Below are 20,873 nucleotides of genomic sequence, written 5' to 3' on the forward strand. Positions count from 1 at the left end.
ATTCCATTTTCGAGGCTAGTCATCACAATACAAATAATCACATTATTACCACAGCAATATTGCGTACGTCACCAAAACCATTCATGCAAATAGCAAGTTTTGACCCAGAAGCTAATTTGCATTTCCCTCTCTGCCTCACGCACACCATCACGAGTCCTCGCTATTCGCCATCTCCGCCATCCCCTTTCTATCCTCCGTACTCAAGGAATTACTCTTAGCCGCTTCCTTCCACGCTTCCACCTTGCCAAACTGCTCGTCGCCCAACGCTCCCTTGAGCAACTTCAACAACTTGGGCGCAAACTTGCCCGTCGCATACACCACGCCGTCGTTCTGCTTCGCATAGAGCACGCTGACCAATGTCAAGAAAAGCACAGGCCCGTCTGAAGCTTTCTGCTTCTGCAGCCGGCGCAACATGTCGGCCAACATGCTTTGTTTGGCAGCAGAGAGAGAATCTGGAGAGGGAGAGGCGATGTTTTGTTTCTTGTTGAACTTGTCTAGTGCCGAGGATAGGTACGTGGTGTCTGCACTCTTTGTAGCGTCTACTATGCTTGATAGTCGAGCGAGATTTTTCCGAGTCTTGCGGCTGAGAACGAGGCCCTGTGCTCGTGCTTTGGCCATGGTGTCTGGCATGAGGTCTTTGTGTGCGTAGGTAGCGAGGAGGTCTCCGAGCTGGTCGTAAAGTTTTTGGTCGGTGATTGAGGCTAAGCCGGTGTTGTAGACGGCCCAGCGGGTGAGAAGCCGGTCTGTCCAGTACATGGCAAAGTCCTCTTCGTTTGGTGTTTCAAAGGCAGTTATGGTGGACCAGAAGTGTTCTTCCAACGTCTTCTCCACCGGTCTTTGGTCGAGGAGAAGGCGTTGGACGAGGCCTGTTGGAGGAATCATGGCTTTGACTCTGTCCCGAGCGAATTTGATGTCTTCCGCTCGGGTGGGGTCGTCTTGTAGTCCTCGCCACTGTGCTTCTGCGTCCTCCTTTGCATAGCCAGAAAGTTCGTCTAGTGCTGCGTCTCGTCGTGTCTCCGTGAGGATCAGGGGACCGACTCGCACTATCTTTGGCCCTTCGCTGTGTTGTGAGAAGTTGGCGATGATGGCGTCTTTGGCTTTGGCTGCTATGGTGTCTATTGTGCTTGGCGGAAGACGTGAGCCTATCACCTCGGTGACGTCAAGGGTACAACCTTCCTGCTCGAGAATGCGGATACAATCTTGCTCTACCTTTGAGACCCAGCTTTGTGATATGGCGAATGACCCTATCACGTCGATGCCTGAGAGCTGCTGGAAGTGAGACGATACGTCTTGGTAGGTTGAAAATAGCTCAGAGAACTCGGATGCAAGCTTATGCAAGTCGAGATAGGCAAGTGCACCGGACTGCAAGCCTTGTACCGTAGTATCGCGTTTGGTTTCTAGATATTGCTTGGGTGTGCATGTTACGCTATCGGCGTTTTCTTGGACATTGATTTTGGAGGCAAGGTCTTCAAACTGCATAGCTTTCTCAACAGTATGAAGAATGAACCATGTTGGAGGGTTGTTATGCAGGTCTTCTGGTTTGATGACAACAGCCCTGCGGTGTGTTAGTGTCTGATGCACTGGAAGTGATGCTTGTACTTACTGAACATCGTCCAGTGCCTTTCTGACCATGCCCTTGACGGTGTCCATGATCTGATCAGCGTAGCCTTTTGTGTAGAAATAGCCATCAGTTTCCAGAACTTGATCGTTCTGGTCGGACAAGAGGTAGTGAAGACTATTGGGGGAGACATCGTGTCGCGCAACGAAGTCGGCCTTGGACACAAGCCCTTCTGACAGCGAATCAACAGCTTCTTTCCCTATCACGTCCCGCTCATCTATGGGAACAATGTTTTCTTCATCCGCGCTAAAAATGCATAGTTTAGGATGATTCCTGACAAGTTGATGGACAAGCAACTGATCTATGTCAAGATCACTGGCCAGTGCAGAGAGCGAGATACGTTGCGTCTCTAGGACGTAGCTTAGCGAATGCAACGGAAAGTGACTGGAGGAACCTACCCTTTGTTACGCGACTTCTGAACTGAGCTTGAACGAACTGGAGAGTAACAAATCCATGTCGGCTAGAAGAAAGCGCAAGCCGTGGAACAAAATCAGAAGTTTGCTGTGGGGGGAAGAGAGCAAAGATATCCTTCACATCGTTTTCCGCGAACATGTTACTCTTCTCTTCCTTGCGTGCTCTTGGCGGGGTAAAGTCCTTAATCCACGTTTGACTTTCACGAGATGAATGGGGGAGAGTCGGAGGCAGGATGGCGCTGATTGGTGGCGAGCGGGGAGGGCGCGGCAGAACATCGGAATTTGAATAACCTCATCGACAATCATCGAGTGCTCCAAAACCCGGCAGCTCATTCCGCCATACGCCATCATGTCTCAATTCCGCGCGGCCAAGCTCGACATTGGATGCTTTGCCAAGATTCGCAACATCCGCGACCACACAAAGCGGAAGGTGTACTCTGAGAATGAGCCCGAACGGTATGCGCCTCTCCGTCCTCTTGTCGCGCAAGAACTGACGATGACACAGGCAAGCCCTCCGATACATCATTCGCAACACCACTCTCCCGCAACGAGTCCGCGCGCAAGCCCAGCTTCAGCTCTCACAGATGCACTGCTACACACGCTACACACAGATCAAGAACAGGTGTATAATGGGAGGCAAGGGCCGTGGTGTCTTTAGCGACTTTAGGATGGGAAGAGTATGGGATGACATGTTCTTTGAGAAATATGGAGCTAACCATCTCACAGTACCAATTCCGAGTAAATGCCCTCGCTGGAAACCTACCGGGTGTGAAGAAAGCAAGCTGGTAGACTTACCCTGCTGAACAATCGATGGATTACATGTACAATACGATGAGGCAGACATTTGGCATCGGGCGGCGTAATTGCGAGGAATATACATGGATCATGACACATTTACTGTCCATCACCGTGCCTTCCGCTTCTAGTATTGTTTGCTCTCACCATGCGCTGCACGTACAAACGACGGCAGCGGCAACCTACGGCACCAACAAAAGTCCGACCCAGCTAACCACCGCAACTACAACTTCCATTGTAACGACGTTCCCAGGTTGCATTACTGGAGCGCCTGCTTCCAAGATTACCAACGTCCTACAATAACTCCAGCGCCTATACCACTATGTTCCGCCGCATAGAGAATACCCTGGAGCCAGACCCGTCTTTCCCAGCAAATCTCAAGGAGCTCGGCTTCTTCATCAACAGCTCAGGTGATATCCGCATGATCAACGCGCCTGAAAAGCCCTACGTCTACCACGCCACAAATAATGACCGCGTCAATGAGGTGCGCCGTGAAGCCATGCAGAGCAAGTTCCAACTCTCACTGAGGCGACTCCAGCTAATTTACCAAAGCTTGTCAACGCAAGGAGGTAGAGCAGCGTCTGTCTTACCTTGGTCTCAATTGTATCCACCTTCCCGACTTCGCCATGACCAAGCCCAACGGCCCGCATGTACCTATCCTTGCGCCGCTACCTGAGGTTCTCAAGACGCGTAAGCGCATCATCGTGCTGGTCAATGACACCATGCAGGATCTGGGCATCCTCGCATATCGGCAGCTGCAGCGAGAACTTGGTATCAACGGTGGTTCGGTTGTGGACTTTGTCAAGGAGATGATCAAACGATCGTCTGTTGACAACGATGCCGAAAAGGACGCAAGCATCTTCAGAGACAGTTATGTGCTCGAAGACAAGGCTACTACCCCCGCCTTGATCGTATTGAATACGGGCCAGTTGCTTTACTCACACAAGTACGATCAGGCCATGACTTTGCGTAGTTGGTCTGCCATGCCACGCAAGTCAGTCGCTCACGACATGATTCGCATTCACGACGAGGAAAACCGTGTTCCAGGCCATAGAGATGCAAAGGACCATGTCAAGACAGTCTTCGACCAAGTCATCTGCAATCCTGATCGTGTATCGGCCGATGCAGAAGTCTATGTCATCGCCATTGAGGATGGAACTGGGAGTGTTTTAAAGCTGCTCACCGACAACTGTAAGTACAACAAGTTCGTTTTCTATAATTCGGTACCCCAAGCCTCACAGCCTGCCCTCAAGGTATATGTTGTTACTGTCCCTTTAGAGTCGCAACGTTAGCCGCAATGTAGACCTTCATCGTACTCTCACATTGACTGGACATGGCGCGCCAAAATTCGGACATTCTGAACACAACAACACTGGGGACATCTGAAAGACAGAAACTAACAAGCTATTGTAGTCGACAAGTACGGCACCCGTATCACCGCCATGGCATTGATCCATTCCCTAGTCGACGATTCGCAAGTCAAGGACCGACGAGTCCGCGCCTTCCTCCATCAGCGCGCCCGCCAGTGGAAATTCAGCGACCTCACATCAGACCCCCAGCACTGTACAGATCTACCCAACTCCTACGACCAACAAGCTGATCAATATGCCTCACCAAAAGACACTCCATCCATCATGCAGTCAACCAAGCACATATCCTGGCACGAATCCATCTCCACAGGTGCGGTCCCAACCCTAATCAAAGCCCTCCATCATCTCGCCGTTAGCATCATCCCCTCAGCCCACAGCACCACCAGAAAAGAAGAAAACGAGGAAAAGATTGCAGAATGGTCCTCCGGTCAAGCAGTCATCTGCCCCACCTTCGCCGGCGGCAACAACTCGGTCGGCGAATGCATCTTCACATATCCTCCCGTCCAACACGCCATCCTCTCCTTCTTCCAAGACGTCGCCCAAGACCCACTCCATTACCGCAACCCACCCGGCCTGAAAACCTACATTGCAGCTCCACAGCCCAGTCCTGATCACCCCCTTGCGCTTTCCCCTATTAACAACAACGGTGACGACGACGACGAAATAGGAATAAATTTCGGCGCCCCAACCCTACAGATGACTCCCGAACAAGCTGAGCTAGAGGAAGCGCGTGAACGACTCGCCGAACTACGCGTAGCATTTACTGCGTGCCCAGACGGAATTTCAGAATTAGTTCAAGGTCGCGCGAAGCTAGGGAAGAAAATCAAGGTCATGGAGACTCGGGTTGATGACCTAGAAAACAAGACTAATAAGGCGCTGCTGCTTGGTGGTGGTGGTGACCATGGTGGCTTGATTGTCCCTGGAGAGGAAAGGGAAGAGAAGGACAAGAAGAAGGGCGGAAATTGGAAGATGCAGGTTGAAGGGCCAAAGGTGCCATTTGCGGGGACAATGGTGGATAGCGAGTTGTTGAAAGCGGCGGGGTTGGTCGAGAGTGCGGAGGAAGGGTTGGGCTTGAGTGCTGGTGCTGGTGCTGGTGCTGTTCAAGATCAGCATGCTAGGGGTGGACATGGAGATGAAGAAAAGGCCTTTGTATGAACGGTGGTATTGGTGATGGTACATTGGCGGAGATGAAAGAAAAACGGCCAACAGTCCTAACAGAAGACTGAAAAGCGCTTCTTTTCAGTTTCAATCCTTCTTCCTTCCCACACACACGCACACACACACACACAAACGGTTACGAACAAAAAGAACTCGCGTCTCAATCATGGAATGAAACATCTTCACAGATGTTTCCGTCATTCCCTCTAAATCACCCATCAGGATCGATCAAAGCAATCCACTCACCTTCCTCAATCAAAGTTCCTGATAGGAAAGAGACAGAAAAAAACCATAACAAGCATAATCTTACAGAACCACCCCTATCTCCCCTTCCCGCCATTCCCCTCCGCACTCTACAACACGCTGCCCACCAATCTCCAAGCCTTTCCCAAATGTGAAACCCACAACAACAACAGCCATATCAATCCCTCTTATCGTTATCCTCTGGCCTAGGCTCCGTACTCAACTGATTCCCATTATAAAACTGCTGCGGCTCTCTCGCACGCTGATCAGCCAGCGTCCTCACTCTCATGGTAGTTCCAGTGCCGTTTCCGTTGCCGGCAGAAGGCGGTTGCGGTTGCGGGTGCGGGTGCAGTTGATCGAGGACAGGATCATGCGTAGGTTCCTGAGTAGTAGGTCTACTACCCACTGTTCTCCCACCACCAGCACCATTACTACTACCAGCACCACCACCCTCTTGTTGCGCCCCAAAGCCCATGACGGAACCAATCGTACTCCCCACCAACCCCACCGTACTCGACAAGAGACCAAACGCCCCACCCACAATCCCCGTCGCAGCCCCCGTTATCCCACTCACACCACCAGCACCACCAGAATACGCATCCGTATACCCTTTAACAGGAACCAGCACCAACGTCGCACTAGGCGCTAGATCAATCTCACCCAGCTCGACACTCTCGTCGCCAGCCGAGAGCTCGCGACTCGGCGCTGGAGCGAGGATATGGCGGAAAAAGGACGGGGGCAGTTTATTATGACCACCGCTGAGATTCTCATCGTCTTGAGCCATCTTGCTGAATTCGGCGTCAATCCAAGAGCGGACGGTGGATTGTAGCGTAGCGGTGCGGGGGAATGTGGAGCGGATGGTACGGCCATCGAAGAGGCGGACGTTGAGTGCGACGGTTGCCGAATTCGAGCCTCGAGATGACGAGGATTTTGTTGCTGTGGTTTGCGGCGGCGATGACGGCGTTGACGTTGCATGGGAGTTTTGTGTCGCGTTTCTGTTCTTTTCCTTCTCGCGCTCTGCTTTGCGTAACGAGGCTTCTACTTTGCGCGCTGCTTTGTCGGCTTCGATTCGTGCTTTGATTCGGGCGAGTTCTTCGGCGTCTTCTCTCTTCTTCTTTCGTAGCGCGTCGCGGGCTTCCTGTTGAGCTTTGCTCGCGGATGCAGATGGAGCTGTGGGGTTCGGTTCTGGAGCTCTTTGCTTGCCTTTTGCTTTGGTCGACGACGGTGTGGGTGCTGGTACTGGTGCAGAGGGTGTGGCTATCGAGGGTGCGGATGGGCCGTAAAGATCGTCCTCCGCTTCTGCATTTGTCGGGTTATCGCTCGGTTCTGGTGTGCTTGTGTGTGGTTGTGAGGACGGTGCCGCGCTGGAGCCTGGTATCGGATTCGCTCCCAGTACCCGTCTTACCGAATTGATAAAGTCTTCCTTTGTCGCATCGCTCTTGAGTTGGACTTGTAGCTGTCCATTCTGGATGACGACGAAAGTTGGCACACTGGAAATGTCGGAGAAGGCAGCCAGAAAGCCTGCTTCGGTGGAGCCTGCCTCAAGTCGCAGGACGACGGCTTTTTGGGCGAGCAGACTCGATAGCTACATGTTGTATCTTAGCGCATGCCTCGGGCGGGATTCCAAAGAGCTGCGTACCCATCCACTCTTCAGCCACTCTTCTTCCCACTCGTTGCTCGTTGCACCATCATCTATACAGTTTGTCAGTCGTGTCTCTCTCCACATTCCGACGGAGCACCTCGACGTACCTCGTACAAAGCAGGCAACGAGCTTCTGTTCCTGGATTGCAAGCGTAATTCCGCTCTGCAAGGTGCCTTGGTGGAACATGGCTGTGGGTGGTTGTGCCAGGGTGGGTGGGCCGAGTGGTGATTGTTCGCGGGGTGAAGCTTGGGGACGCGTTGGAGCTAGGATGGTGCCTGAAGCTCCATCTCCGCACTACCGCGGGGAATTAATCTACTTCTGCGGGTAGCACCCGAGGCCACATGGGGCACGAGCATCATGGTCAGCTCCCGTTCACGTTGGGTGCGCGCTGGGTGTGAGCCTGGGAAAGGAAAAAGATGCAATAAACAGTTCTATCGGTAATGCTAATCCTGTGATTCCTCCACGCCGAAGAAGAGTAATGTCGCAATAAACCAATGCTAGACTCGCCCCATATCCAACCGCACCAAGCCAGAAGATACTGCAGAGCATATGCTATTTCATGTAGATGGTGCGTATGCCGTATGCATCTTCTGCTCGCCTGTGACCTGGGAAGAAGCCACATTCATTCCGCCATTCGTGCTGGATTCTCATTGATGCCGTCCTCATACCATGTCCCGGAGTAACTCGCATATTCAAGCTTTTGGTCCTTCCTCGATTATACCAAAACTTTGTCTCCTCTCCAGTCCTCTCCGCTTATAGGATGGTGCACTTCTTCTTGTTCTTCGTCGCCGACTGCTGAGGACGGGGGCTCAGGACAGCGCTGGGTAGTGTTAGCGCAGACATACAATGGGGCTTCTCTCGCCACGTACCGAATCGCTTCATCAAAGACACTCTTCAGGTTGCGCTGTGTGAGCGCAGAGCACTCTAGGTACTTTTGTGCCTTGATCTCCTTTGCGACCATAACGGCCTGCTCGTATTGGATGGGCGCCATCTTCTTCTGCCTCAACGACTCCTTGGTCGCCTCGTCGTCCCTCAGATCGAGTTTTGTGCCGACGAGGATGATGGGCACGCCGGGCGCGTGGTGGTCTATCTCGGGGTACCACTGGTCTCGGGTCAGCGCGTGCCAAACACGCTTCCGTGGCCTGTCTTACCTTTGCTTTGACGTTGTCAAACGACGGGGGGCTGACAATGGAGAAGCAGATGAGGAACACGTCCGTCTGGGGGTATGAGAGCGGCCGCAGTCGGTCGTAATCCTCTTGTCCGGCAGTATCCCACAGTCCCAAGCTTATTGGCTTTCCGTCTACCATGACATTTGCGGAGTAGTTGTCGAAGCTGGGCCTGTTAGCTCAAGCTGGGGGGGACGCGAAGAGGGGAGGGAGACGCACACGGTAGGGATGTACTCTCCCGGGAAGGCGTTTGTCGTGTACGAGATGAGCAGACATGTCTGCGAGGTTAGCAGGTACGGACGCGGCCGTGGGAACGCGGTGTCTTACTTTGCCTACAGCACCGTCGCCGGTCACGACGCACTGGTGGACGGGTTAGCTTCAAAGTCGAGACGAGAGGACTCAGTCGCAGTCGCGCACCTTTAGGGATTGGGTCGCAGGAGCAGCCATGGTGCGATGTGTGTCGTCGGATTAGGGTGGCTTTGGGGGACCCTGTTCGGCTTCAGGATGGGGCTTCGGGGCAGCGTGAAGCGATTCGCCGAATGTTGAGACCCTGCACGGTGATGGAGTCAGACGCAGAACAGAATGCAGTGAGGTGGCGCTGGCGAGGTGAAGGACGCACCGTGGAGACTGCTCAACAACTTCCGGGTAGCTTCTGTGAAGGCGCGGGAGCTATCTGCAGCGTAGGGGGGCGTTTTATCGCTTGGCAGGCGGCGGGTCAAGAAGCGAGCTCGAAAGTTGGATGATATGCAGCATGCGCGAGTCGACACAGCGCGGGCCACTGGGTCTGGCGGGGTCTGAGTCGCGGATTTTAGATGAGTGCAGCGTGGGTGAGGTCGTCGAGATGATGATGATGATGATGATGAGAAGAGACAGACATCCGTCAATCAAGTAGCTTCGCTAGCCATCTGCCAGCAGGCGCGTACCGTCTTGAAACCAATTTGCAACACGCTTCTACCACGCCTGATAGGTACGGTGCACGGGTGGAACCATTTGCTGCCGCTCTAACAAGCCTCAAGTCAAGAACCCTCGGGACCAACGATATCTGGTGCCTGTCCGTGTCACGTCGCATAGCCCGGCGCCCCTCTGCGAATCGCGTCTGTCCAGACAGACACTGTAAATGTTTGGCAACCGCGTCTATCGTGCCGTCGCATCATGCAGACGACTAATGATTATTCGCTGTCTTCTAGCGTCGTGATTCGCCTGTAGCTGCATAATTCTGCTCGCCAGTGAGACCGTGCGGCCATGCTATTAGCCGTGCTAACTCCAACAACACGTGAATCCTACTTGATTACTTGATTAACTACACGCTAAATCGGGTATCTTTGTCGCTCTCTTCCAACGTCTTTCGTACCATCAATAGAAAAGGAACAGTCCGTCGCCACCTTGCTTATCTTCCCCAACAAGTTCCTTCCTCAAAAGTAGCTTGATCACAGCCTCGTGCAAGTCTTTCATGTCGAGAATCCCGCGTTTCTTCTGGTCAATGTAGGAAACGTCAATCACGACTCGTTTCAAGTTTGCCGTTGACAGCGCTCCGTCTTCGAGAAGTGCCATCAACCGATCGGGTGTGCCAACTCCATAATCGATTCTGCATCGCAATCAGCATTAACAAGCAGAACCCAAGGCGCACAACTCACTTGGTTTTCTTCAAATGCGCTACCTGATCTGGAAGCTTTAGATGCTTCGCAAACAATTTGGCGACGTTGGGGTTCTTGATACCCTGTTTAGGCAGACCAGACTTGAGGGATCGGCACACATCTGCGGCTCGGATCCCAGAAACGGTGACCACGAGCGTGTGCGGAGCTCCGGGTGGCTTGGATGGTGTCGGCTCCAATGTACTTGACTGCTTGTTGAGAAAAGCAGATAGATTGTCCGTAGTTCGTGGCTCGGTCCAGCTGGTACCATCTTGCACGGTCCGAGCTATTTGACGTCAGCATTTGCAACACGTCTAGGATGAGCTCAGGCTTACCAGATATGAATTTGTCTTCGAGCTCCACACTGCTCAACTCCTTGCCGTAAAGTCGTGTTCGCGCGTTGACATAGTCGGCAAGAAGCTGACCATCCATGCGCTCAAAAGAGTGATTGACCCCCAACGTCTGATCCAAATCATCTTCGTCAATCTCCTTCGCCTTCTGCTTCTTCTTCTCTTTCCGCTTCGCCTTCTTGGCTGCCTTCTTGCTGTCCTTGCTTGCTTCAGGCTCGGCTTCTCTTTTCCTTTTCTTCGACGAAGCGTCAACGTCAAACTGAGCCTCAATCAGGGGCACGCCTCCTTCTGAATCAGAGTCCGACATGGTGTGACTAGTGTTTTGTGTGAAGGAGAAAGGGCCACATGAGTTCGCGACAAAAAAAGTAGCAGAAAGTTGGAGGTTATCGATAAGCGCTAGCTTAGCTGATTCGCGTTAGTCTGGCTGCATGCTGGGGAAGTTCGCGTCCAGCGACGCGTTTCCCTGACGTCTATCAACACATCCACTGCGCTCTTCGGATGTGTATCTCGTAATGGCCGAGTCTGCGCGCAAAAGGCAGCGGCTCCCCCCAGAGCGTGACTTGCAGCAAACACCCACCAACAATGCGTCTCTCCAACCCACAACCCCGTTCCGCCGCGCCATAAGTTCGGGCCCCACTCCAGGAAGCAGAAGGACGCCAATTGCTCGCACACCAGGAACGGGCGTGACTCCTCGGGGCGGTCCAGCAACCCGTCCTCTGCCGTCGCGAAGGATTGCGCCAACTACCCCTCATGCGATAAGAGCGCTGAGAGAGCGAGCCAATGCGGCGAGGACACCAGGGAACAACCGCAGACGAAGTGGGCGCATACAACGGGAGACGCCGCGGGATATACTGCGCGATCTTAGCAGAGGTATTGTTCTTGATGATGCTATATCTGATATCGCTAACTGTTCATGCAGCCCTTGCTCGTGATACTCGTCCAGTCGAACCCTCTCCACAGGTCCTGCCTCAGCGGACACGCCATTCAGCCCTCGATCTTCCAGACGTTGAGGATGGCCCAAACATACCCGCGCCCCGGCTTTCCATGCCCCTCGAGAACATGTATGACGACGACGATAGTTTCCACAGTGCCCCGCCGCGGCAGTCTCTACTACCTGACCTACCGGACGATGTGGATGGCGGGACTGTACAATCGCTCGAGTTTGGACGACGAGCAATCAGCGAGGATCCACGGTTCATGTTTGGGGGAAGGCAGAGCGAGCGATTTGGGGATCTGAGCGAACTAGGGGCGTTGGAAGAGGAGTTCGAGGTCGACGGTACCTTCATCAACAGACGTGCAGACGGGCTCTTCGACCCCGCCATCGACGACGCCCTGGAAGGAGACGAAACAACAATACAGGCATTGACCGGACGAAGAGACGGACGGGGAAGCGACGTGAATTTGGGCGTGTTTGGCGATGGAGAGGATGACACAGAAGAGCCTACTTTCCGCTTCATGATCCCTGAGCGTATGCGCGTACCAGCTCAAGAAGGCGCACATAGAATACAGGATGAGCAGGACGAGGAGGAGCAAGAATTAGATGGAGAACCTCTGAGGCTGCCGGATGACTACAACTCACTCAGCGGCGACGACCAGGACGAGGTCACCGCTGCTCTGAACGGCGAAGATCCGACAGAAACCAATGGCATGCTAGGCTGGGAATCAGATCCGCCTGCAGACGACGACGCCGAACTAGCCGCCTATCGAGAAGAAGCATCAGCCATCGATCGAAGTCTGCAGACCAAGTCACCCGAGCGAGCGTCTGCTGTTGAGCTGAAGGGTGTTCGTAAACCCAAGGAATACATGGTTTCTGAACACGGCATCGGATTCCCCTCGTTCCCAGCTGCGCCTGTCAAGAAGCTCGCTTTGAGCTTCATGAATTCGCAGGGAGGCAAGGCTCAGCTTAACAAGGAGACACTTGACGCGCTTGTGCACACGACCAACGACTTCTTTGCGCAGATCAGCATGGATCTCGCAGCGTATGCGCAGCATGGTGGGCGAAAGATGATTGAAGAAAGCGACGTCATCGCGCTCATGAAGAGGTATGTTACACTACACTTCTATACATAACATGCAGATCCATAACATGCATGTTTGGTCGATCCGCTGACTTTTAGACAGGACCCGTAAGACCACCAATAATAGTACATCTTTTTCTCTGGCGCAGAAGATGCTTCCCAGAGAGCTACTTCAGCAGCTGCGTATGGAGCCTCCAGTGAAGCTGAAGGGACAAAAACGGAAACGCCTGAATCCTATCCGTGAGGAAGTTGAAGATGACGACTGAAGAGGCATGACAATGTCTCATGACCAATCGACACTGTGTCGTACCCGCCGTTGGGTCCCCGACATTGGCTTCTTGACAACCATCCAGAACATGACCGAGGTTGCAAAACTGAGCGCGTACCTAGGCGGAGTCAGGTGGTTGCTTGCAAAGAGAGAGCGAGACGGCGACACTTACCATGTGAAGATGTACTGCGTGTGGTTGTTCCGTAGGTTCACGGTGGGCGCCCTACCAATCGGTACGCCCTTGGGTTCACGTTCATAGTTAGTGAGCAGATCAGGCGCTGTGTTATAGTTAGATACCCCCAATTGCATCAATCAAACAGGAAAGAGTACTTACTCATCGTCTCCTCAACCCATACAGCCTGACTCCCACTATGCTGCGCCATCTCCTCGACACTAGGGAAAAACCACTTGCCCTTCTCGGGCTCATTCTTCGGCGTAAACATATTTCCCTTGGGCGGTATCCTCAACAGCCCCTCAATTGTGACCTCGCCCTCAGGCAGCGCCCCGTTCTTCTTGCGAAACCACTGCGGCGCAGCCTCCTTCTTAATCCACCCCCTACACGCCAATATCTTGTGCACATTGCCCCTCGCATCCCGCCGTTCCAGCGGCGTAACAACCGTGTACCCCTCCTCGCCATCCAACATGCGCGGTCCAATCAACATCTCCTGATCATGTCTCAACACCCCCCTCGCATAGACGCGGCGATAATCAAAATCCTGAATCGCAGCCGGATCAATGCGCAGCGGGAGTTCCAAGGGCGGAAACGTCAATCTATCTTCGAAGCGCGCGACGAGTTCGGTTTTCCAGCCGAGGCGCTGCACCTGCCAGCACCCTAGTATGAAGGCTGTGACGGGGATGATGGCGAGGATGATGAGGCCCGGGCCGTGCTGTTTGCCTACGCGCGCCATCTTTGCCGGCCGGTCGAGGATGGAGACGAAATTCGGGTCTAGGCCGGGACCGCCGCCTACGCTGCGTTTTGACGGCCCGCTGGGGAAGAGGATTCGTGTGCGCAGGCATTGTGGACGGGTGGTGGGTGATGATGGGCAGCGGCGGGCGGGCGGGGGGCGCAGGAACGACGACGTGGGTTGTGAGTAGTATCGCCGGAAAAGGTTCATGAATGGATTTGGTTTCGACATGTTGGGTGGCTCTCGAGGACGGCGTTTGGCGTCTTGTCCCTCTGCCCTGCGGAAGTCGGGAATCGTTTTAGTTGTATGTTCGGATATCTGAGCTTCGAGTTGCTAGACCTCGATGCGGTATAGTCCCCGCTTCTTAGCACGAGATGCTCTGGGGTGGTGTCGGACTCTTACTGAACAACTGCCTTTACACCACTGCATTACCAATTCGACGTCTGCGGGGCTGTAGAATCATGGCGGATGTACAGGAATTACCGACAGATCGAGCGGAAATTGCTGCGAGGCGGGATAAAGACGGTTTGCTTGATCTTTTGGATGCGAAGCTTGAGCACTATCTGCATACGCTGCATGAATATCAAGAGGCCATGCAGCAGCTCTCCAAAGATCTGTCTTCGGTGAGCGTTCCTTCATTTTGTTTTACGGAGATTTTTGTATTGATAAACAAAGGGTTACATGTCGCTAGCTCAGGCAAACTTCCACAATTCATCTTCTGCGATCCGGTATGGACAGGACTGCTATGACGAACGTATGCAGGCTTTACGGAAGGTGTGAGTGTTTTTCTTTCAACTGAGAGGCTTTTCCCCCCAAAAGTTGTGTTCTTTCCACGCCACAAATTACACATACCCTAGATACTGTATTAACACAATCCAGCCACATCGCGGAACATGGAAGCGCCAAAAGTGATCAACTCTACTTCTCCGTCTACTCACCATTCGCCACTACCCAGCACTCTGATCCTGAGAGTACTTCAAATTCAACAGAGCAGGCAAACGAAGCTCAAGGATCCGACCTGCCCAAGCCCAAAGAAGATGACGCCAAATCCACTCCGGACGCAAACTCACAATCTTCTCAAAACTCAGAGAAAGCAAAAGAAGAGACCAATTCTACAGAAAAGCCCACAGACCCACTAAGATGGTTTGGTATCCTTGTTCCACCTGCTCTACGCACTGCGCAATCGACATTTGTAAGCGCCGTTGAGGGCCCAATCCCGCGACTTGTTACTATCTTGAGGGACCTACGGACGCAGGAGATCGAGATAGGAAGGATAAGGAAGCAGATCAAGAAGACATAAGAATGTGTCGTGCAGCTCCAGAAGAACAAGATCGAAGGCCCAAAGCAAGCACTCGTATTTCAACTCTGGAACCCTAGTTCCGATTTTTGGGAACTAATGCCAGCACCATATACTTCCAATCTGTAGTTGCACGATCACAAACCTCATCATGTAACACTCCCAGAACGCCGTCCAATGCAACATGTAACCACCCATATCCCTTCTCCTCCTTCCAACCGTTTTTTCAAACATCCTTCATGAGTTCTTCCAGCTCATCGTCGTCGTCCCAGTTTCCTCCTCTCCTGTTGACGACAATCTTCTGCTCGTCCTTCTCCTGCTGCTCTGCTACCGCTCCCAGAATCTCCTTGAGCTGCTCTTCCGTCACCTTTTGTCGTAATTGGCCGGTTCGGGCAAGCATTATGAGGCGGTTTTCGATGTCGGTTGCGCGCGATTCTTTGACGAGGCGGATGCGGCCTAGGCGGTCGGCTGCTTCGGGGAGGAGGATTTGTGAGAGGATAGAGGAGCGTTGGTCGGCTGGTATGTAGGGTTAGTAGCTGGTGGGTGGTGGTGGGGGTTTGGAGGGGTATGTAGAGAGAGGGAGCATGCGCTTCGGGAGCTTTTCAAGACATACCCTCTTGTTGCCTGCGACAATGTCTTAGTAAATAAACTCTAAATTTGCTGCTTTGGTATATTTACTTTCGCGAATCTTGTTCCGAGCCCTCGCCGCCTTGTCCTCCACCGCCCCCACCTTGTTGCTGTAGCTGCTGCAGGCGCGCGCGTCTGATTTGCTCGAGATCTTCGTCGGACATGTTGTTGCTATGGAGAGGCTTCGTGCTCTTTACGCGATATTTTGTTCTGAAAAGTAGGTCTGCGGCGCAAGTACTGGTCGAGGAAAAGTGTGTTTATGCGGGGAAGTTCGGGGGTCTCTGCTGCAAGGGCACGGATCACCTCCATCTTCCTGCCATCGCGGAAGCGCAACCTATACATCCAACGGCTTTGCAGAAACTAGCTACCTGCCTGCGCAAGCCAAAGGAATTATCCGTGCGGCCATCAAAGAGTGCTAGTGGATGAAGTCGCTAAAGGTCGTTTCAATATCTATATTTGCGACTTCTCTATGGTGGGTTCCATTGATGGAAAGCTTTTGATGGAAAGCAAGGCAGACTTGGAAGATGCGGCTGAACCTCAGCCCCGAGTAGTGTCTAGGCATCACTCCGCAGCCTCTCATGACCGTCAGGATCTCTCCTCTATTTACTCTAACTGATTCAAACTTCCTTTTCGCACTTTGCAATGGACTACACTACACCCTTGCTATCGGGCGACACTTTACACGAATCAGACCCCCCTGATATCCTCACCAGGGCCCGATGGCGATTCTTCACACTCGTGGACTACATTTCCAAAACCCTCCGTTCTATCAAAGACGCTACTCAAGAGTCTATCTATCTCAGCCTTGCTTCCATTACTAACGCACTTGAGGCATGCACCACCGAGCGACTGTTGCGTGACGTAGGGCGCGCCTCAGCTCCCAGCGATTGTCCGGAAGGCAATGTTAGACTGCACGAACTATGCAAATCCTGCACGTTGTTTTCTCAGCGTTCAGCAGCGCTGAGTTCGCTTGATGATTCTAATTCTCGTCCAGACTGGCCCCCACAACAGCGTTACAGACTCTGTACAGTAGCTCACTTGCGACGATTGAACGGACGCTGTCATTTCTGCACAATCCTCCACTCTTTGGTTTCACGTTTGATATCACTTGGGATAGTTAAAATCGTGGACAAAAGTTGGTTGGATCTCTGCATCCTGCCTCATAAAACACCCTGGGAACACAATTCGATTCGCCTCGATGCGTTACTATATCCAAGCGGGTTGTTTGTGGGAAGCTTTGATCTACGTCTGTTCGAAGGTATGTGACATAACGAAAGTAAGACGGGCAAGTTGTTGACTCTTGCTCAGATCAAGGAGCTGGAAATTATCCCGATGCACTGGCGAGGGCAGCTCATGTTCCAATGTGGTCAAATGACAACACTGAACGCGTGCGAGAATGGCTCGAGAGTTGCCTGAAGACCCATGGCGCATGTCAGGCACCCGATAGCAAAGCATCACCGTTTACAAGACCAGTTAGGATGCTCGCAATCGACGATGGTAGAGTAAGGCTTATTTGTAACTGGTCTGAATCAAGCGAATCTAAGTACCTTGCTTTAAGCCACATGTGGGGTTCCGATTGCAAACAGCAGCTGCGACTAGTTTTGTCTCGCCTTGACGAGTTTCAGGAAAACATACCTTGGACGGAACTCCCTTTCATCTTCAAAGAGGCAATCAGAATAGCTCGGCAGATTGGCTACAATCATATTTGGATTGACTCGTAAGTTTTGTAGGCAGGCATTTTACTCTCTGACATCTATACTGACCGCTTGACCGCATGGCTTAGTCTTTGCATCATACAAGACTCAGCAAGTGACTGGGCAAATGAAGCCGGTAAAATGGCTCATGTTTACGGACATGCGGATTGCACAGTCGCTTATCTTCTGCCCCCACAAGATGTGCTCATCAAGCCACGACAAGATCCAAAAGTCTGGTGTCCTTGCGTGCTTCGTCGCCCCAGTGTTGCTTTGCCAGGTGTGTATATTCGTCCTGATATACATGACACACCCTGGGGCGACGGTATCATTAAGAAAGAATTAGTTTTCGACTGGCTCTCACCAAGAAACTGGCCACTATTTACACGAGCTTGGGCATGCCAGGAGTATCTTCTTAGCCCTCGCATAGTGTTTGTAGGTCACCGAAACCTTATGTGGGAGTGCTCGAAATTACTTTGCGATGAACTTCTAGGTCCAATAGAAAGATTTCCCAGAGCCACAGCATCAAAAACACATTTCTCTGCTGTCAGATCAGTCAGACTCCCCGAAAATACGGTGTTTGCGCAGCTAGAATTTGTGCAAAATTGGGGGAGACTTGTCCATCATTATCGTGCAGGTGTGTTGACGCAGCCTAAAGACCGCATTATGGCTTTCGCTGGAATTGCACAAGCTGTTCACGATAGCAGTGGAATGATTTATCTGGCGGGATCTTGGGCGCAGATGTTTCCATACTCTTTTACCTGGAGTTTAGGCCCTATACCGGGCAACAGCATCATGACAGAGGTAGAACCAGTCATCGAAGGGGTGCCTTCTTGGTCATGGTTCTCGGTTCCGATACTTTCGCCTGACGCATTTACGTTCCAAGTTGTGGACAAACTGTTAAGAACGTCACTTTATAAGGAACCTGAGAAGACAAAACCGATGTATCAAGCCACCCTGCTTTCATTCGAAGACCGGTCGCAACCAGACTATACCGATGCCTCAACGACCAAAGTCTTTCATAACTTCACAGGGATGACCCTGAATCTTGCCATAAAGACTTGGAGTGGCTTTCTGGAATACTCTAAGAGCCCCGATCGTCGATGCAGACGGTCGATCGAAGATCAACTCGAAACACTCTTGGGGAAGCATAATGGTCATCTCCAGTGCCAATTCGACCACCGGGATATGGTGCTCAATCACTCTGGCAAAGTAATGACTTTTGGGCTTCTCATCGAACTTCGCACAGGCAATCAGCCGATGGAAGGTGGTTGGCTACCACTCTTGACAGGGCTGTTAATGCAACCAGAGCTCAGCCGAGAAGCTTACAAGCGCATCGGTCTATGGACGCTGTGGATAGATCGATATCCATTAGGGTGGAATGCGGAAAAGTTCGAGTCGGTCTCGATTTTCGATCAGCTCGAAGGGGTTCGTTCAGAACACATTAGGTTGGTATGATCAGACAGGCTAGCCTAATGCGTTATAAACCCAGGTGCTATCGAACATGCGCTGGTCTGTAATTACACAATCATCAATAATCACTTGCTTCAAGATCTGGCTTACTGTATTACCGGAGATTGAAGGTTCCTCATATACGAGCTCTACGTATGACCGTCCTCTTCCACACTCACGCACGGCTCTAGCCAGCCGCGAATTTACTAGTACTCCTCAACTTCTCACCAAACCTCCACAGCATAAACGGAGCTGGAACACCCAATGCTAACGCAATGAACCCCAGCACACTATTCCCCCATCCAAAATCCAACTTATTATACATGGCCGGTGCAAACAACGGAAACCCAAATCCAGCCAACGACCTAAGCACCGTCGCCGCCGCAATCGCACTCGCCGCATACCTGGTATAGCTATCCACAAGATACGTCTGAATACACTGAAACCCTATGATGACACCGGCGCAAAAGATAGCAGCACCAATATTTGGCATGATCCAATGGACCTGAGCCTGTGCACTCCAGCCATACCAGAAGAGGCCAATGGGGACGAGCAACGATGCAGGAATCATGATAGGAACACGGAATTCTGGTTTACCGACGCCGTTGTTGCGCTTCTTCAGGCGGCGGTAGAGAGCGTCATTGAGCGGAGCGGTGATTTGCGTTCCGAGGAAGAAACCGACGCCCATGGAGATGAAGTTTAGCGAACCGATGCCCGTAGACATGCCGTAGCGCGTGACCCATAAGCTGGGGAAGGTGGAAAGCATGAGGTACATGAGTCCGTACAGGTAAGCCATGTAGCACGCAAGCACCTGGATGATGGGTTGCGTACCGAGGAGCTTGAAGGGTCTCACCATGGCGATTTTGATCGTCGTTGCAAGCGTGCGGTCAGGGCTGTCGAACTCTGTGTGTAGTTGTTGGTTGCCAGTCTCCTTGCGTAGCTTGTTCCGCTTCCACTCGAGAAGCTTGGGTGCGTATGTTTCTTGGAGGAAGAAGAAGCCGAAACATTGAACCATTGCGGTGAAGATGGTGGTGGCGTAGAAACACCATCTCCAAGTCGTGTTTTGGGAAATGAAACCACCAGCAATGGGACCAATTGCAGGACCCAGCAATGGAGCTAGAGAATAGATTGAGATGGCTCGGCCACGCTGGTCCGCCAGGAAAACATCGCTAAGAACGCCCTGGGGGAAAGTCAGATTAAGGTTTCGGCATTGGTTTTCGACGAGTTACTTACACCGCCAATAGCCAACGGCGCAGATCCGCCTAGGCCACTGAAGAATCGGAATGCCATGAGCTGACCAGACGTTTGAGCAAACCCACAACCTAGGTTCCAAGCCAAGTAGAATAGGTTAGATAGCTGTAGGACGAGAACGCGGCCGTAGATCTCAGACAAGGGGCCCAAGAATAGCGGTCCAATCGCATATGCTAGGACGAAAATGGACAGGGTGAGTTGAGCTTCGACTTCATTCGTGATACCGAAGTCAGAACTTATGCTGCTCAGAGCGGGCGATATCATGGACGACGATATTGGTGAGACAAGGGTAAAGCAGGAAACAATTAAGGTCGCTGCCCATTTCCGTTTCATAGACCCTGCGCGATGTTAGATCAATCCATTTGCACCTAGTAGATAAATCTGGCTTACAATTCTTCGGATTACTAGGATCATTTTCTGAATCCCACGTAACCTTGTACTTGTCAGCTGCTGTTATACCAGCCAATGGTTGTTATGCGAACATACCAGATTCGGATCTTTGACCGACCGCGTAGACTTCTTCTTTTCCAATGGTGGTGATGCTTCAACATCATGTTCATATGGAATACCCCCTCGTATCTCTTCGTAAGTCGTCTCTTCTCCGTGAGTGGTATCATCTCTTGCTTCCTTCTCGTCTACGTCATCGCCACTGTCGTCATCGTCGCTACTGGCCGTATTTGCATCTCTTCTTTCAGTCTCAGTCTTGTGCAACGAACTGGCATCAGAGTCGACGTGAATTCCTTCTCCATCTTCATGGTGGTACACGGAATGATCATCCGGAAATTGGCTGGACAGAATACGGTGTAGTGGTGCGTTGTCGGATCGCCGTGGTCGAGATCTTGACCGACTTCTAGATGCCCTCTGAGGTCGCGATTGCCTCGAACTCTCCATGTCTATGCGAAGCTAAAATTGTCGTCCGCGAAGGCTAGAGACCGTGTCGTGTTCCGTATAGCAGATTAAGATTAGTGATACGAGAGT

General features: G+C 52.1%; 11 protein-coding genes across 11 annotated transcripts; 4 read left to right on the forward strand and 7 right to left on the reverse strand.

The window, feature by feature from the left end:
• Positions 1 to 147: 147 nt before the first annotated feature.
• Positions 148 to 2,170, reverse strand: AA0111_g7062 (hypothetical protein; the record flags this gene model as incomplete). The annotated part of the gene is made up of 3 exons (XM_028653355.1): positions 148 to 1,555; positions 1,604 to 1,967; positions 2,017 to 2,170. 3 exons carry the CDS (start codon positions 2,168 to 2,170, stop codon positions 148 to 150), a joined length of 1,926 nt encoding a protein of 641 aa, XP_028505500.1.
• Positions 2,171 to 2,380: 210 nt separating this feature from the next.
• AA0111_g7063 (hypothetical protein) lies at positions 2,381 to 2,820 on the forward strand (the record flags this gene model as incomplete). The annotated part of the gene is made up of 3 exons (XM_028653356.1): positions 2,381 to 2,487; positions 2,537 to 2,708; positions 2,758 to 2,820. The coding sequence occupies 3 exons, from the start codon at positions 2,381 to 2,383 to the stop codon at positions 2,818 to 2,820; spliced, it is 342 nt and encodes a 113-aa protein (XP_028505499.1).
• Positions 2,821 to 3,148: 328 nt separating this feature from the next.
• On the forward strand, positions 3,149 to 5,351 carry AA0111_g7064 (hypothetical protein; the record flags this gene model as incomplete). Its single annotated transcript, XM_028653357.1, has 3 exons — positions 3,149 to 3,310; positions 3,393 to 4,017; positions 4,240 to 5,351. The coding sequence occupies 3 exons, from the start codon at positions 3,149 to 3,151 to the stop codon at positions 5,349 to 5,351; spliced, it is 1,899 nt and encodes a 632-aa protein (XP_028505502.1).
• Positions 5,352 to 5,775: 424 nt separating this feature from the next.
• Positions 5,776 to 7,425, reverse strand: AA0111_g7065 (hypothetical protein; the record flags this gene model as incomplete). The annotated part of the gene is made up of 3 exons (XM_028653358.1): positions 5,776 to 7,182; positions 7,237 to 7,289; positions 7,347 to 7,425. 3 exons carry the CDS (start codon positions 7,423 to 7,425, stop codon positions 5,776 to 5,778), a joined length of 1,539 nt encoding a protein of 512 aa, XP_028505501.1.
• Positions 7,426 to 7,992: 567 nt separating this feature from the next.
• AA0111_g7066 (Ras-related C3 botulinum toxin substrate 1) lies at positions 7,993 to 8,852 on the reverse strand (the record flags this gene model as incomplete). The annotated part of the gene is made up of 6 exons (XM_028653359.1): positions 7,993 to 8,059; positions 8,109 to 8,341; positions 8,391 to 8,571; positions 8,625 to 8,683; positions 8,733 to 8,765; positions 8,823 to 8,852. The coding sequence occupies 6 exons, from the start codon at positions 8,850 to 8,852 to the stop codon at positions 7,993 to 7,995; spliced, it is 603 nt and encodes a 200-aa protein (XP_028505504.1).
• A 906-nt stretch (positions 8,853 to 9,758) lies between these two features.
• Positions 9,759 to 10,693, reverse strand: AA0111_g7067 (hypothetical protein; the record flags this gene model as incomplete). Its single annotated transcript, XM_028653360.1, has 3 exons — positions 9,759 to 9,990; positions 10,040 to 10,322; positions 10,372 to 10,693. The coding sequence occupies 3 exons, from the start codon at positions 10,691 to 10,693 to the stop codon at positions 9,759 to 9,761; spliced, it is 837 nt and encodes a 278-aa protein (XP_028505503.1).
• Positions 10,694 to 10,898: 205 nt separating this feature from the next.
• On the forward strand, positions 10,899 to 12,670 carry AA0111_g7068 (hypothetical protein; the record flags this gene model as incomplete). The annotated part of the gene is made up of 3 exons (XM_028653361.1): positions 10,899 to 11,256; positions 11,306 to 12,428; positions 12,508 to 12,670. 3 exons carry the CDS (start codon positions 10,899 to 10,901, stop codon positions 12,668 to 12,670), a joined length of 1,644 nt encoding a protein of 547 aa, XP_028505624.1.
• A 17-nt stretch (positions 12,671 to 12,687) lies between these two features.
• Positions 12,688 to 13,808, reverse strand: AA0111_g7069 (hypothetical protein; the record flags this gene model as incomplete). The annotated part of the gene is made up of 3 exons (XM_028653362.1): positions 12,688 to 12,790; positions 12,845 to 12,950; positions 13,007 to 13,808. The coding sequence occupies 3 exons, from the start codon at positions 13,806 to 13,808 to the stop codon at positions 12,688 to 12,690; spliced, it is 1,011 nt and encodes a 336-aa protein (XP_028505285.1).
• A 230-nt stretch (positions 13,809 to 14,038) lies between these two features.
• Positions 14,039 to 14,877, forward strand: AA0111_g7070 (hypothetical protein; the record flags this gene model as incomplete). The annotated part of the gene is made up of 3 exons (XM_028653364.1): positions 14,039 to 14,200; positions 14,253 to 14,353; positions 14,457 to 14,877. 3 exons carry the CDS (start codon positions 14,039 to 14,041, stop codon positions 14,875 to 14,877), a joined length of 684 nt encoding a protein of 227 aa, XP_028505526.1.
• A 223-nt stretch (positions 14,878 to 15,100) lies between these two features.
• On the reverse strand, positions 15,101 to 15,665 carry AA0111_g7071 (hypothetical protein; the record flags this gene model as incomplete). The annotated part of the gene is made up of 3 exons (XM_028653365.1): positions 15,101 to 15,390; positions 15,488 to 15,498; positions 15,553 to 15,665. The coding sequence occupies 3 exons, from the start codon at positions 15,663 to 15,665 to the stop codon at positions 15,101 to 15,103; spliced, it is 414 nt and encodes a 137-aa protein (XP_028505432.1).
• Positions 15,666 to 18,831: 3,166 nt separating this feature from the next.
• AA0111_g7072 (Efflux pump) lies at positions 18,832 to 20,786 on the reverse strand (the record flags this gene model as incomplete). Its single annotated transcript, XM_028653366.1, has 4 exons — positions 18,832 to 19,824; positions 19,878 to 20,233; positions 20,286 to 20,328; positions 20,382 to 20,786. 4 exons carry the CDS (start codon positions 20,784 to 20,786, stop codon positions 18,832 to 18,834), a joined length of 1,797 nt encoding a protein of 598 aa, XP_028505524.1.
• Positions 20,787 to 20,873: the final 87 nt, after the last annotated feature.

The sequence above is a fragment of the Alternaria arborescens genome, assembly GCF_004154835.1.
Source record: "Alternaria arborescens strain FERA 675 chromosome Unknown contig_15, whole genome shotgun sequence".
NCBI classification, from domain to species: Eukaryota; Fungi; Ascomycota; class Dothideomycetes; order Pleosporales; family Pleosporaceae; genus Alternaria; species Alternaria arborescens.